The 17054-nt window shown below is 37.5% G+C and overlaps 1 protein-coding gene across 3 annotated transcripts in view; it reads right to left on the bottom strand.

Moving 5' to 3' along the window:
* IKZF3 (IKAROS family zinc finger 3) overlaps positions 1-17054 on the bottom strand; it is a 49345-nt gene that overhangs the window by 28346 nt on the left and 3945 nt on the right. For 2 of the 3 annotated variants that reach the window (XM_030541583.1, XM_030541585.1), the window contains exons 2-3: positions 10133-10186; positions 8965-9075 (exon numbers count right to left, since the gene is read on the bottom strand). In XM_030541583.1, coding sequence (XP_030397443.1) covers positions 8965-9075; positions 10133-10186 — 165 coding nt within the window. The remainder of the gene's footprint in view (positions 1-8964; positions 9076-10132; positions 10187-17054) is intronic. The other variant, XM_030541584.1, reaches the window with a different exon arrangement.

Here is a 17054-nt window from a genome sequence, read left to right as displayed (position 1 = left end):
TAGATACAATCACAACCGTTAAATCACACTTCAGTAAGACAGTTGAATCAGAAAACATCTGGACATAACAGTCAGACTGAAAGAGGTTACATGTTAAATTCTGATAATCTAATTCGTTAGTGTTTAAAGGTTATACTAAGACATATTACTAATGTGATCAGTCAGGCTTGACTTTCTTTGGTCATCTGTTTTTTAAAATGCATTTCAAAATCTGAAATGTTTAAAGTACAATCCTGCTAATCACTCTCAAGTAGATTTTCAAATGTCCTTTATTCCAAAAGCACCTGATAATAGTAACTGATATTCATATAGCAATTTTGATTCCAAAATATTTTCAAAATTATGCACAATATACAGGACTGAGGAATCACTCTTGTGTGGAGTTTAGCAGCCAGTACACTATATGCATAAAGAAGGGAACATTTTGGCCCAAAAAAGCAAGGCAAATTCCTACCCTTATGAAAAGTACCAGTGGAAATTTAATGAACCTGCAGAGAAGACAGGACCTTCCTTTTTAAGGTATTGCCCAAAAGACCCAAACAGATTAAACTGCATGAAACTTAATTTATCTATTTTGGAAGAATGAAAGGTGAGTCAACCAAGCCAGGATTTGAATTTATAATTCTTGATAATCCAGGTTTTGAAGCTAGATTTTTAGATTACAAATGCTTCCCCTCCAGAGTTACTTTGTTGCAATAATATAATCCATGAATTATTTTTTGCACTTTAATCTAGCTTTGACCCCTCTGGGTTAATTTCTGCATTCCAGCATCTTCCCAGTGACTCAAACATTATTAAACTCATCCTTTTTTGCCACATAAATAGGTCTGGGGATAAAGTGTGAGTTATCTTAATTGATATTCTCTATTAGCCCATGTTTCTGTAAACTGATTCTTATCTAATATGACCTGTGATCTGATTTCCAGGGCCACTCTCTCATCTTCACCTCTCATGCATTGTATATTGCATGGGAAAATATAGCTCCACTGGGCTAGATTTCATTTCAGTACAAAAAGAGAAAATAATTGTCCCTGTTTTAATTTCTCAGTTGTATTGTATGGATCTAAGGAATACAAACAATGTGAACAAAGAAAATGAGTACAGAATATATTTACCTTGAAAACTAAAAATGTTACTGGAAAAAAATTCCAGATCTATTGAATAATAGTATGTACCTTTTTTCTCCTTGACCTTGCCTTCTCTGACCAGATATGATACAAATAGTCACATACCTCAAAAGAAATTTAGTCTCTTTTTCCTAGGTAAGGATAATGGATTAAACAGACTAAGGAAGTAGCTGCACATTTCTGGCTAAGGCAATCAAGATTACTGAGTTTTCATACCTCTAATTCCTAATTACATTGGGTCCTGTTATAAGTGCCCAGTACAACACAATCTGCAACTGTATGTCATTCATAAACAAGTTGTAATGAAACTGACTAATTTTTGTTGATGTCATTAAAAATGTTTGGCAGTATTGCTTTTTGTTGACAGTACAGTACTGCAGAGTTAAAACAAAGCAGAGTGAATCTTTTGTTGATAACATTAGGGAGATGTGACTTTCAGTTCATACATAGCTATCAAAGCTCACAGACTTGACACAGTTAACCAGTACAGACTCCTTGCCTGGTTTTAACGCTGACAGAAATCCCCTGTTAAGTGAACTTCTGCAGCAAAGTACTGCTGATGTTGTGAGATAAACCCTGAGTCCCATGAGCGGCAGGGCTCGATCTAGGCTTGGGAGATGTAATATTCTGATAAAAAACGGCACTTCCTTTTCAAGCAGATAAGTGCGTGTGCTAAACAGCACCACTGGAACCTCAGTGAGCGCCTAAGCGAGGGTTTGTCAGCCTCTCCTGTCTAACTCCAGCCTTTTAACCGCCCCCTTTCACACACCTAAATGCAGCAGCAATTAGCATCCATAAACCACAAATGTGGCTTCTATTTCTTTTTATTTCACAACCATGAAAGCTAGCTAACATTCATAACACTAAAAAAGTAGTCTGCCTCAACCAATGACGGAATTGAGACTTTAATTACAATACCTGTGCTTGACCTGTGTCTCCCATGGACACAAACATTTTTCATTTAATTTTTAAATTAAAGACTCTTCAGGTAAGCATATCTGCCACTCAAGGCCACCATGGTGGGGGATATGAAAAGGAAAGGGAAGTCTAAATCCTTCCCCCAATATCTGCCTCATTGCTTGTCTCTTTTCTGACTAGTTACAGGAAGCACCATAGGAACAGGTTTTTTTCATAGTTGCAGGCAGGCATACACCATGTGCACCACAGCATACAACTTCAATTCCCTTGGGGCAGCAAGGGTTTTTTTTTGTTCTTCACCAAGCTTTTTATTAACCTAGTGCTATAGTCCTCTGTTTAACTGCTTGCACTATATTCAGTGATCAGACTAGAGTGAAGCCTATTTATTGGGCTGTGTGTGTGAAAGGCTGAATTTCACTCACTGTGTGTAAGCTTTCCATTGCATGTTTTAAGCATGCGGTATGCAGGCAGAGGGAGCCTCATATTACCCAGTGTGTTTGTGTGGCCAAGAGACTGTGCGAATTTTAAATTGCTAGCTACAACTGCAGATTTTCTTGCAACTGATTTGCAATGTTCCTGTTTTCCACTGAAAACAGTGAAGACTGATACGGAAATACATCAAGAGTATTAGCTTTGATGAGATATTTTGACATTAATTCATTTATTGCCATTATTAATTTTCTGTAATGTCTCCTTGACGTTTCCCAATCTCACCATCTGCAAAGTTAGACCAAAACTTCTACCAAACCAATCCAGAGTTGGACAAAATACAGATTTCAGTTGTCCCCACCTCGCACAAAGCCTGAAACCATGTCTCCATTATTCTATATAGAGACCACCTCCATTGATAATACAAGATTAATAAGTGAACAAGCTCTAAGAAACTAGTGATTATTGTTACCAGATATGGATGATTTAATCAAATAACAGGGAAAATGCTGGCTTACAGCAGTAATACAGGAAAATTATTATTGTTGGAGATATTTCTAATTGAAAAAAATTCTAAACTATCAAATGCCTGATCGCCATCCAAGCAGATGAAGAACACCATTTGGGCATGGACAATGACCATAGGCTGGTGGAACTGAGTTCTTCTCAAAACCTGGCATGAGCGTCCATGGTTATATAACATCAGGATAGGAAAGGAGGCTTCTTGGTAGGCCTTTGGTGAGCTAAGCTTGATAGTGAAGCACCAGACCACAAGGATGAGAGCACTGCTTCAATGTGGAAGAGATTTTGGACTTCCTTGTGAAAACTGTCCATCCTGGTCTTTTGGGGACAAGCTTGATGATGGGAAGTCAGTGGAGGGTATGTTGTGGAGGCTTGCAGGGCAATACAGAATGTGCTGCAGGGTGCGTGATCAAACAGAGTACAAAGGCCACAAGAGGGGCCAGAACATGGACAACGCTGGTTGCACAGATGCCATCAAAGCCTGGTTTGACCTGTAAAACTTTTGGGATTGGTGATGATGAAAAGAAGGAAAGAGCCAGCTAAGCCTGAGTCTGCACTCCTCACTTCCATTTCTAAAGGCGCAATGGTGGAAGCATCTTTTCTGCTACTGAACTCTTCCCTAGGCCTGGAACACACCACAACCCCAGCCTCCTTCCCCCATCCTGCTGTAAGCCAAGTTCCAGGACATTGTGGAATAGGGTTCTGTGCTTTGCATGGGGTGTGGCGGTCCCTGGTGTAGCTCCTCCATGGCATCCCCACCCGGAAGAGTGGACTGTCAGCTTTGCTGCTCTGGGACCTTCTCCACCCACAAAGGGATGCAGGCAAGCGTAGCATTTGAGTCACCCTAACTGAATCCATTTAAAATTCTTTACACTTAAACATTTATTTTTAATCTTCAAAGCTGCAGCAGTGATGAAAGCTTTGGTGGATCATCAAGGAATGTTCATGAATGTGTACACAAAGTGGTCCAGCAAAGAGCATAATGCCAGAATTTTCCAAAAACAGCGGACTTGTGGAGAGCAGAGAAAGGGGAACCGTATTCCCACTAACAATGTTGTCATGTTAGCGTTGTGATTCTGGATGACATTGCATACCCATTTTTGCAATGGCTAATAAATCTTTTCATAGTTACGACAAACCCCAAAAGATGCACATCCAGTAGTAAATCCAGCAGGTGCAGCATGGGGTTGTGTAGCGGTGTCCCTGCTGGGCCCACCTGACTCCTGCCCCCGCTGGGCTGAGAAAGTCACTCAGAGTTCTTTGTTGCAGTACTCACCTGGTGTTTTACTTTACAAGTAGTGTTCCCATCACCGTTTCACCACAATACACACAATCCCTTTCTGCTTGTCTGCCAGCAGGCGAGAAGGGACAAGCTACTTTTCCCTTAGTGCAGCTTCCCCTTTTCCCAGCTCCTCTCCTGGCTTCCTTTCCCTGGGGCTTTTATCCAGCCCCAGCCTGAGGAGGCAGCAGCTGTTCCAGCTTCCCCAATCAGGGCCAGGTGATTTATCCAGCTCCAATTCACCTCCCTTAATTGGAGCTGGAGTGACAGAGGGTTGGCTAAGCAGCTTTCTGCTTAGCACCCTGTCACTGGGTGGAACGTGCATCCAGGTAACTGGAAGTAAAATGAAGATGGTTGTTGACCTGCAATGACTGTCCAGTGACTAATGTTCCAATTAATATCATACCCAATGCCTTTTGTATAGCAGATGTGAAAGCAAAAGTGAAGTTTTTAATTAACAATCGAGTGTGAAGGCAGCTGGATTGCTATCAGTACATGCACAGTCACATAAGCAACTACACTTGAGCCTGCTAGCATAGCCTACACTCAGCATGCTGCACAAATTAGAACTACTGCGTGCATACGCTACTGGACTGATGGTGCAGAACTGTATGTGAAGCAAACCCAAGACACAAGAACCAGAGGTCCCATAACACAAGAACCAGGAGTCACCCAATGAAATTAACAGGCAGCAGGTTTAAAACCAACATAAGGAAGTACTTCTTCACACAACACAGTCAACCTGTGGAACTCATTGCCAGGGTATGTTGTGAAGGTCAAAAGTATAACTGGTTCAAAAGAGAATTAGGTAAGTTTATGGAGGATAGGTCAATCAATGTCTATTAGTCAAGATAGTCAGGGATGCAACCACATGTTGTGGGTGTCCCTAAACCTCTGACTGCTAGAAACTGGAACTGGACTATATATTCCCTATCACTCAATAATTATCCTGTTCTGTTCATTCCCTCCAAAGCATCTTGCATTGGCCATTGGTGGAAGACATGACACTGAGCTAGATGGACAATTGGTCTGACCCACTGTAGCCATTGTTATGTTCTTAAGTAGTAAATGTCATTTTATGTTGTGATGCTGCGGTATGTCTTTTTATGTAATAAAAACATCCTTGTATTTCTCAAAATCTCTTTATTTGTACATTGAGGATCTTCACAGAGGAGTGGATTATTGTGGTGTTGCAGTAGGTTTATACTCTGGGTTGTTTCATGAAGGATGGATGTTATAATGGCGAGGTAGTTTACTGAAGAGTGAATTGATGATGTATCGATATTAATAACAGTATCTTTGATGTGTAAAATTCACAGGACCTTTGTTTTCAAGAATAAAAGTTACTGCACAAAAGAGGCTTGCAGGAGGTCAGCTGCCATATAAAATAATGTAACATATGTACAAGAGCAGGGTCAACATAAATGTTCTCTTCTCTGCACAAAAAATATATTATTTGGATAATTTCCTTTCCATACTATTGCAGATTGTTGAAGTGCCTGGGAAAATTTTGTGAAGGGGCTAAAGGTAGGGGGTAGTCAAGTAACTACTAATGTCCCAATTGATGCCAGGATATTGGACAGGTGGTACATTGTAGGTTCAGGCCAGATTTTCAAAGATATGTACGTGACTAAAGATGCAAAGGAGTGCCCAGTGGGCTCTTCAAAAGCACCTAAGCAGCTTTGTCATTTAAATCCTATTGATTTCAAAGGAAGTTAGGCAACTAACTTGATTACACACTTTTGAAAAATCCCATTAGGCATCTCCTGTAACAAACCCCATACCTATGTCTGAGTTATTGAAGTCCTCAAATTGTAGTTTGAAGACCTCAAGCTGCAGAGAGTCCTCCAGCAAGTGACCCCTGCCCCATGCTGCAGAGGAAGGCAAAAAATCTCCAGGGCCTCTGCCAATCTGCCCTGGAGGAAAATTCCTTCCCGACCCAAGATATGGCGATCATTTAAACCCTGAGCATGTGGGCAAGACTCACCAGCCAGCACCCAGGAAAGAATTCTCTGTAGTAACTCAGATCCCACCCCATCTAACATCCCATCACAGACCACTGGGCATATTTACCTGCTAATAATCAAAGATCAATTGCCAAAATTAGACTATCCCATCATACCATCCCCTTCATAAACTTAAGCTTAGTCTTGAAGCCAGATATGTCTTTTGCCCCCATTACTCCCCTTGGAAGGCTGTTCCAGAACTTCACTCCTCTAATGGTTAGAAACCTTTATCTAATTTCAAGTCTAAACTTCCTAGTGTCCAATTTATATCCATTTGTTCTTGTGTCCACATTGGTACTAAGCTTAAATAATTCCTCTCCCACTTTCTACTCCTGCTGCCTGTGCTATACCTAGTTTGTGGAGAAATAAAGTACTTCTGTCTCCAATATGGTCATTCTAGCCTCATTCACCAGTTTAGCACTAAATTTACTTTATGTATCGTTTTGTATTTTGTTAAAGCAGTTTTATTTTTAATTACTCAAAGGTTCGATGTGAAAGTTCATTTTAGATCAAAGTAAAACTGTTATTTCCAAGTTATGGCAAAAACAGATAATGTCTAACTTTATTCACTTAGATCACTAGTTATCAAACTGTAGGTCGGGACCCCAAAGTGGGTCGCGACCCCGAGGGCTGGCTTGGGCTTCAGCTGTGGACCCCAGCAAGTCTAAGCCTCAGAGCTTTAGCCCTGGTGGCAGGGCTCAGGTTATAGACTCTCTGCCTGGGGCTGAAGCCTTTGGTCTTCCTCTTTGGCACACCTAGGGCAGCAGAGTTCAAGTGGGCTCAGTCTTTGCTCCCCCCACCTGGGGTCGTGTAGTAATTTCTGTTGTCAGAAGGGAGTCGCGGTGCAATGAAGTTTTAGAATCCCTGATTTAGATGACCAATTAGAGACAATTTTTTAAAATGGCATGATTTAAGTAAATCCTGGTTCAGAAAACTGTCACCTGAAGCCACAGACATAATTTTTCTTGATACTAGTGTATTTTCATGGACATGCTGTATTCAAGTGGCAATATGAAACTGGTAAAACACCACATGCCTTTTCCTCAGTATATATTACCACATCCTCTGCCAAGCAGTATTTTTCACTGTCTGTGGTTAAGAACTGGCATAAATGAACATGCTCTACTCAGAGTAGCTGGAATGTTTATTAATGCTGTGATTTCACTTTATAACCATCCAGATACTGAGACCTGTTTCAAGTTCCCCTCTCAAATTTTGCAACCCTAAAGGCCACACCATGACAGATTATCTGGAGTCCAAGGACTGCATCTTTTATCCTTTTTTGCCTGTTAGGTGCTTTGATACTACAGAGAAGAAGCCATACCCGTTTCTTGATAGAAAGAGTTAAAGACATATAAATGTACATAAGATATCTTTTCAATTAAAAATAGGTGCACATGGATGTAATATTTGTGCTTATACTTGTATCTTCCTTGAGAGATATATAGAAATTGTTTGTTGTTTGAATTCATTGTCAATAAAAACATGGAGCTGCTCAGCTTCTTCCTCACTGAGCAGTTACAGGGAAAAGATTACTGCGTACAGCAGTTGAAGATTCTAGTGCACCCTTGTCCCAAGAGTTTAGAATAATCTACCCTTTCTTTAGAAAATGAAGCTGAAAGCTGACAAAATATTCTGAGCTAACAAAGGGGCTAAGTGATATTGATGCACAGTGCCCTGCTAGCATGTATATCTTGTTATATGCAAACTACTTTTTTCAAAACATTTCAGTGTATGATTTTCAACAACAAAACATTGAGTGAATGATTCTGCATGAGGTGCATTACCCAAATAACCCTGCTTATCCTTCCTCTTGTTATCTGAAAGTCTGTCATGGCTCCCAACAAAATTGCACCCAAATTTCCTTCTTCTACAGCAGGGGTAGGCAACCTATGGTACGCGTGCTGAAGGCAGCACGCGAGCTGATTTTCAGTGGCACTCACACTGCCTGGGTCCTGACCACTGATCCAGGGCACTCTGCATTTTAATTTAATTTTAAATGAAGCTTCTTAAACATCTTAAAAACCTTATTTAAAGCTATTGTTGTATGTAAAGTAGTTATATATTATAGACTTACAGAAAGACACCTTCTAAAAATGTTAAAATGTATTACTGGCATGCAAAACCTTAAATTAGAGTGAATAAATGAGGACTCGGCACACCATTTCTGAAAGGCTGCCAATCCCTGTTCTACAGTCTTGGTATCTGATATATTATTACTTAATATACGTGTATGACCTGTTTTGTCTGTGTAAGTAATACATTATAAGTTCTCTGGGGCAGGGACCATTTTTCCTTGAGCTTTTGTACAGCATTGAGCACACCATTAGAGTTTGCTAAATAATAAAGTCAGTTAATCTATGAACTCATTCATAAAACCAAGATTGAAATGTACAGCATTTATCTGAGAACGAACCTGATAGTGTATGTTTCATGGGTCCTGTATGCATGACCTATGTGCAATCTGCACATGGAGATTGTTTGATGGGAAATAGTAGTACTCCAATCTGCATATCACCCGGGAATCTGTTAAAATGTTCAGACCTCAAACTCATATTTCAATGTTTGTACATCACGTAGCACACGGGAGCATGATCTAATTAAAACTTCTAGGCATGAACATAATACAATCAAAGGAATAAGATCTTTAACTATTGGTTTTCATCATGCAGCCCCTGTTTACCTCCTGTTTCTTCATGAGGTTGACTGTGCTCTTTCATATCTTCCCTACTATCCATGTTTTCCATCTCCTGGAATTTGTTCACATTACAGTCTTTCAAAACTTCCTGTCCTTCTGAAGAAAGAAAAATGTTAAATGATAATAATTAACCCTTCAAAAGCACCTTCCATGTAATTATCTCAAGGCACTTTGCAAACAAAATAATTTTCACAACACTCGTGTCAGTACCCATTTTATGGATGGACAACATTGCAACATAGCTTAATAATTTGCTTATGGTCATTCACTGAGTCATTGATAGAAGTGGGAATAGATCCCCAAAACTACACACCCTGCTAAAACAGCAACTATCACCAATGCCATAGAATATACATCTAAAAGGAATGTTTATTGTTCAGACTTAAATATTCTGGAACTGTTCTGAGTCAGGTTAAAAACTCATATAAACTGAAGCATAATATGCTGTAGGACCTTTCTAATGTGTCCTATTGACTAGGAGACCCATTGCAAATTAGTTAATTTTATGAATTAGCATATAAATAAACAATAACTTTAAATAAAGCCTAGAAAATGATCACAAGATGTACTTTGTTCATATGGGGCTCAATCCTGCAAGGTGCTGAAAACTCTGGCCCCCATCTAGCAAAGTGCTTGAACACATGCTTAACTTTAACCATATGAGTAGTCTCATTGATGTCAATGGATTTGTGCTCCTAAATCACTTAGGTGCTTTTGGAAAAATTACACCCTTAAATATGAAAATTGTTAACTTCTTCACTGATGATCATTTTGGCAGAAACAGCAGTTATTGTGCTTATCCCACAATTCCAGGCTGAAAAAGCCCAAACAATCTCTTAACCAGATACCAAAACCTCCAGCTTCATCTCTAAAACCTTTTCTTTTGTCCATGAGCAATGATAATTCTCTATCACACATTCTTTTGATTTCTCTTCTATCACATTATTTTCTAAAATTCTATCACCCTCTTATGTATTTACTTCAACTCCAGAGTTTAATTTTCTGTCCTGTAATGCCCATCTTCAGTTTTGTAATGTATCATCTAGTACATTGTTAATCTGAACAGACTGTGCAATTATTTCATTTTTTCCCAGTTAAAATTAACTAAGATTTTAAAGAGGAGGGTGAGAGAAAGCTTAAGGGTACACAGTACCTGTAGCCACTGACTGTTCCTGAGAATTACTTAGGTCCATACCTGACTGTGAATCTGGAAAAGACACAGACAAAGTAAATGCTAGCAGCAATCTAAATTGCTAATAATATTTTTTAAAATTATCTCTGCTCTAACAAAGCTATAAGAGTATAATTTATTATGAATAAACCTACACAGCAAAATTGACACATTAATAATCTAAAGAAAGAGCTATCCAAGAATTATTTTTAGAAAGTGGAATTTGTGCAATATAATTAATTTATACCCATTCTTTTTCTATAGCTCGACTAGTGTTAAGTGTCCAAAACAAGCAAACAGCATTCTTCCTTTTATAGTTTCTCAGTATTAGTGAATCAAATCATCTATGTTTTCCATTTAAGACCTCATTCTGAATGCAGCTTGATGGTGATAGCTATGTATCGGGGAATCTCTGTGGAGCAGAGTACTAGATGCTCCTAAATTCCCTTATTAACAAAAGGAAAAAAGCTCTTATTAATTTTGCTACATCAAATTTATTTAACTAGGGGTGCAAAACCAACTTTGTTTCTGAATTTTCATAGGGGCAGAGATTTTTAAAAACTGGAGACTAAAGATAGACTCCTAAGTCTGTATTTAGGAACATATACAGTATAGGTGATGTGAATTTCTAAACTGCTGAGCACCCAATAGGACACTTTGAAATCAGTAGGAGCTAAAGGTTCTCAGCACCTGTGAAAATGACTTAATTAGGTGTCTAAATGTTACCTTAGTAGCTTAGGCAGTCATTGATTTTTTTTAAATCCTGGCCTGTGTAGATCAATGCACTGCACTTTCTAGATGCCTGTACTGTCATGACAACTTACAAATGTGGCTGATTTTAATATTCACCTTTTTAATGGTGCCATAGCTCCCTGTTCCTTTATTTCCTCTTTCCTTCACTATTTTTGTTTCTTTACTTTTACCTGTCAAAAAATCTTGAATTGTCTTTACACAATCAAACAAGAGACCCAGCACATAAAACTCATTCCTGACAGTTACATAACAGAAATACACATACTGTGGCAGTGAGGTGTTAACCACTACTGACATTTACCCCATAATTATCTTTCTTTACCACCACTGTTTATGGAACATTTTTGTGGTCTCTGCAACATCAAAATGTAAAGCTTTGTTAACAAAAAGTAAAGATGCCTGGCACTGTGTGAGGTTATCCTAAAAGTTCTGGGTGAGTGTGACCTTGCTGACATGTTCAGCATAGTAAAAGTAAGTTTTAAAAAAAAAAAAAGCCTTGTACCTGCCTGATAAAGTTGCTACAAATTTTGGATCTATTTTGGTCTCTTAAATTCTTATGTTTAGCTTTCATTTCTCAAATTCTGTATGTGTGTAGCTCCCACTATGGTTAAATAGTAATTAGCAGTAAACAGCAAGAAAAACTGATCCTTTTTTGAAGTGGGATTGTCGAAAGTATTCAGCACTGGCCTAACTCTTCTCCCATTGAACTTAAATGGAAGCATTTAGACCAACACTGAATACTTACGAAAATGTCATCTTAAAATTAAATCAGAATCCCTATCATCTCTCACATTTAGTTATACATGGCATTTCCATAGTGTCTATTAGCCAAGGATCCCAAAATGCTTTACAGACATTGATAAGGCCTCTGAAACTCCCTGTAAGTTAGGTAAATATTATTATACACATTTTACTGATGGGAAAAATTTAGGTATAGAAAAATTAAGTTATCCATTCAAGGTCAAACAAACTCAGAGGCAGACTCAAAAACAGCACCAAAAAGTACTGCTTCTCAAACTAGACCATAATATTTATTATAGGGCTGTCGATTAATCGCAGTTAACTCACGTGATTAACTCAAAATTAATTATCAGAGGGGTAGCCATGTTAGTCTGGATCTGTAAAAGCAGCAAAGAGTCCTGTGGCACCTTATAGACTAACAGACGTTATTAGAGCATGAGCTTTCATGAGTGAATACCCACATCCATGCATCCGATGAAGTGGGTATTCACTCACGAAAGCTCATGCTCCAATACATCTGTTAGTCTATAAGTGCCACAGGAATCTTTGCTGTTTTCAAAATTAATTGCGATTAAAAAATAAACCACCAATTAATTGGTGTTTTAATTGTACTGTTAAACAGAAAACCAGTTGAAATTCATTAAATATTTTGGATGTTTTTCTATATTTTCATATATATTGTATTATGTGTTGTAACTGAAATCAAAGTGTATATTATTTATTACAAATATTTGCACTGTAAAAATGATTTAAAATAGTATTTTTTCAATTCACCTCTATAAGTACTGTAGTGCAATCTCTTTGTCCTGAAAGTGCGACTTACAAATGTAGATGTTTTTTGTTACATAACTGCACTCAAAAACAAAACAATGTAAAACTTCAGAGCCTACAAGTCCACTCAGTCCTACTTCTTGTTCAGCCAATTGCTAAGACAAACATGTTTGTTTACATTTACAGGAGATAATGCTGCCCTCTTCTTATTTACAATGTCACCAGAAAGCGAGAACAGGTATTTGCATGGCACTTTTGTAACTGGCATTGCAAGGTATTTACGTGCCAGATATGCTAAACATTTGTATGCCCCTTCATGCTTCGGCCAACATTACAGAGGACATGCTTCCATGCTGATGATGGTCATTAAAAAATAATGCGTTAATTAAATTTGTGACTGAACTCCTTGGGGGAGAATTGTATATCCCCTACTCTATCTGCATTCTGCCATATATTTCATGTTATAGCAGTCTCAGATGATGACCCAGCACATGTTGCTCATTTTAAGAACATTTTCACTTCAGATTTCACAAAACACAAAGAAGGTACCAATGTGAGATTTCTAACTACAACACTTGATCAAAGGTTTAAGAATCTGAAGTGCTTTCAAAATCTGAGATGGACAAAGTGTGCAATATGCTTTCAGAAGTCTTAAAAGAACAACACTCTGATGTGGAAACTACAGAATCCGAACCATCAAAAAAAAATCAACTTTCTGCTGGTGGCATCTGACTCAAATAATGAAAATGAACATGCGTCGGTTCACACTGCTTTGGAGTCTTATCGCCCAGAACCCGTCATCAGTATGGACACGTGTCCCCTGGAATTGTGTTGAAGCATGAAGGGACATATGAATCTTTAGCATATCTGGCACATAAATATCTTGTGACACCAGCTACAACAGCACCATGAGAACCCCCTGTTCTCACTTTCAAGTTACATTGTAAACAAGAAGCAGAAAGCATTCTCTCCTACAAATATAAACAAACTTGTTTGCCTGAGCGATTGGCTGAACAAGAAGTAGGATTGAGTGGACTTGCAGGGTCTAAAATTTTACGTTGTTTTATTTTTGAATGCAGTTGGATTTTTTACATAATTCTACATTTGTAAGTCCAACTTTCATGATAAAGAGACTGCACTACAGTACTTGTATTAAGTGAATTGAAAAATACAATTTCTTTTGTTTTTTTACAGTGCAAATACTTGTAATAAAAAATAAATATAAAGTGAGCACTGTACACTTTGTATTCTGTGTTGTAATTGAAATCAATATATTTGAAAATGTAGAAACCATCCAAAAATATTTAAATAGATGGTATTCTATTATTAACAGTGCAGTTAATTTTTTTAATTGCGCGATTAATTTTTTTAATTGCTTGACAGCCTCAATTTATTCATGTCTCTTCATCCCTTCCAAGTCACCATGAGATCTCTATATAAGATCTAAAGCAGAGATATTCAGAAAGACAAAGATGTCATAATCTAATTCCTAAACATAAAGAGGTAATATCTCTCCATCTCTAAATCATTTGTTTTTCATTTAACTGCTATGGGATGACACAGCTCTGAAACCTAACAATTTAACACCATGTCCAGATTTATATGAAGTGTGATAATTCAGTAATATATATATTTGGACTGTGGAAATAACCTTCTCTTTGTCACTTCTGACTCATTTATGATTTTGTGATTTCTGAATAGTGTTGCATGTTGCAAAATAAAGTCTTCCAAAGTTAATATTTGAATGTGCAATTCAAGAAAGAACTTAAGCACATGCTTGAGTCTCTAAGTGCTTTCCTGAATCAGGGCCTGAATTAGAAAGAAAACAATTTGGGGGGGTTGGGTGTTCATGCTAATTTCTATAAAATGTTATACTTTTAAATGCTTTACAATAAATGGCCTGAAGGTTGCCTTGAAGGTACTTCATTATGTATGACAGTTTTTTCCACTGAGAGACAAGGTGAATAAGGTAACAATTTTTTATTGAACCAGCTTCTGTTGGTAAGAGAGGCAGTTTTTGAGCTACACAGTGCTCCTTTTCAAACCTGGAAAAGGAACTCCTGGCATCACAGCAAAATGCAAGGTGAAACAGATTATTTAGCATAAGTAGCTAATACATATTTTCCACTGGTTTTCTTGCCCATACATTTCACCAGGTACCTTATGTAATGAAAAAAGAGATCCCTTTGGCCAAAGACTTTCAGAGAAGACATCTTCTGAAGAACCACCACCAGGGACAGCTAATGTTTTTCTTCAATCCCATTTCCCACTGATATCAAATAACCACTTGATATGCTGATCATCAGCTAAATAGAAGGGCTAAGTAGTTTTGTTCCATTAATGTTAATTTCCTTCTGTGTTACTCTCTGATTTCTTGGGCAACCATTTGCTGATCTGGTGGATACTGTTCACAGGCAGTATTTTTCCACATGTATTGCTTTGATTTTTCCATACTCTGGTTTCATCTCTAATCCTTTCACAGTTGAATGGACAAATAAAATGTTGGTTTTAGCTACATGACATACATTTTTAGCTCCTGATGGGCCTGATCCCAAGAATATAAAAATATCCACCTCTAAGAAGGCAGGGACTGTCATTCACTACAAATTTGTACAATGATTAGCACAGTGGGACCCAACCTGTTGGAGATATTTAGGTTCTACCGCAATATAAATGTTACACAATACATAATTTTTTTTCTTTTGAAGTATAGATAAAAAAATCATCTCCGATATCTGCAATGTAGATCTCAGAAATAAAGAAAGCTGTATTTTATATACTGTAACATATAGTGCATAATTTGAAGACCTTCTCTAACTCTAATTTTCACAAAAATGTACAGTACAGGTCTCCAGTTCTGCATGTCGTCTGCATCTTTGAAGCAGAATCTTAGAAAAGAACATATTTTGACCAAAAGTGGGTGAATTTACCCAGAGACAAAAGTCGCTTATGTGTTATCTAAAACAGGTTGATCTTTAGGCAAATTATGGAGTACACCCCATTCTATGACCTTTTTGGAATAACTTGAGATCCTAGGCATCTCTTGAAGTGTTCTCAAAAAGGAATCATCTGGCATCATGTGATATTACCCACCATAAAACTAAATAAGAAATCCAAATGCAAAATCCACCCTTGCTGTATCTCATGACACTCTGAGTGAATATCTGTCCACTGATAAGTATATGCCCTTCCTGTGGCTTTCTTTGCCCTTTTCAGAAATTCTCACTCATAAAATAAATAAATAAATAAAATAAAATAAAAAAGCACTATCCCTGTTTTTTTTCCATTAGGAATGTAAAATGGCTAGTATTCTCTTCTGACAATGCAAATGCCTCAAATATTCTCCATTGGCAATGAGCACAATTAATAATAAAAGAAAAAATAGCTAACTCTCTGATTATTAATGTATCCTCCAGTTACATTTTCAGTGTAATAATCAATTGTGAAATGTGAATTAGCTTTCCATTTTCATGTGATAAGAAATCCTCTTCAGAAGCCTATATTATCTGAAACCATCAATCATGGGAATAAAAACAAATTATTACAAATCTTAACTCTTCAATAATCTGTTTTTTTCCAAAGCCTAATTTTATTATATTCAAATCATACCCAAAGAAAAGGTGTTAAAATGCTCAGCAAAAAAGGTAGGGGTCCATTGATTCATGCAATGCAACTTTTTTCATATTTGTCTTAGATCATAAATAAACACATTACATTATCATGTTCCAAAGTCACAGTCAAAAGGTTAAACGCAAAAAAAAATAAATATTACTAGAAATATTGGACTTAGAAATCAAGGAGTTTCACAGCTAAGGCATTTGATTTGTCATTTTCTTACCCTATAATGTCTAAATATGAAAGCCTAGAACAGTGTATGACAGGCTTCTGCTGTGAAAATGATGGGTAACTCCCAGCTGATAATACCTAGGTAGATGTCCGGTTGGGACCACTGATATCAATTCTAATTATTTGTGTGTTTATACCTTCTAAGTTGTACAAACATCTTGTGTTACCAAACAGCCTGATTTTGCTATACTATCATATTTTTATTCCACTGTGACAGAATCAAGAGGCCTTAAAATGAGTGGGAAAGGCTCCCTATGCAGGTATGGGGCAGGGGGAGGGCACTTGGCTGGTGTAGAACTGGTGTAAGGACTCTGCAGGGGCCAAACTCCCAGAACTAAACACAGTGGGTAGATCAGGAATGTGTTGGGGGCATGCCTGCACTGTACTGTGGCAGCTATTTGCTCTTGAGGGTCCACAAATGGACTTGGGAAGTAAAATATAAATTAAAGTTACCTAGAGACTATCTTAAATTAGGGCTGGTCTACGTCTACACAGTTTTTGTACCACTATATTGATTTAGAAACCAATATAGCTAAATCAGTACAACTCCCTAGAGTGGATACAGATATACCACATAAAGGTATACCTTATTCAAATAAGTTATATATAATATAAGCACCTTTGTATGGTATTCAATCAGCTATACCAGTATAAGAACTTTTATACTGTATTCAATAATCTATACCACTTTAATTCACTAAACTGTACCGATATAAGCATCTTTAAAGTTATAATTGCATCCATACTAGGGAGCTGTACCATTTTAACTATATCGGTTTTTAAAACCGCTCGT

This window comes from Gopherus evgoodei, chromosome 23 (genome assembly GCF_007399415.2).
Source record: "Gopherus evgoodei ecotype Sinaloan lineage chromosome 23, rGopEvg1_v1.p, whole genome shotgun sequence".
Classification (NCBI taxonomy): domain Eukaryota; kingdom Metazoa; phylum Chordata; order Testudines; family Testudinidae; genus Gopherus; species Gopherus evgoodei.
Note: the sequence above shows the minus strand (reverse complement) of the source record. Positions and strands in the feature narration are given on the sequence as shown.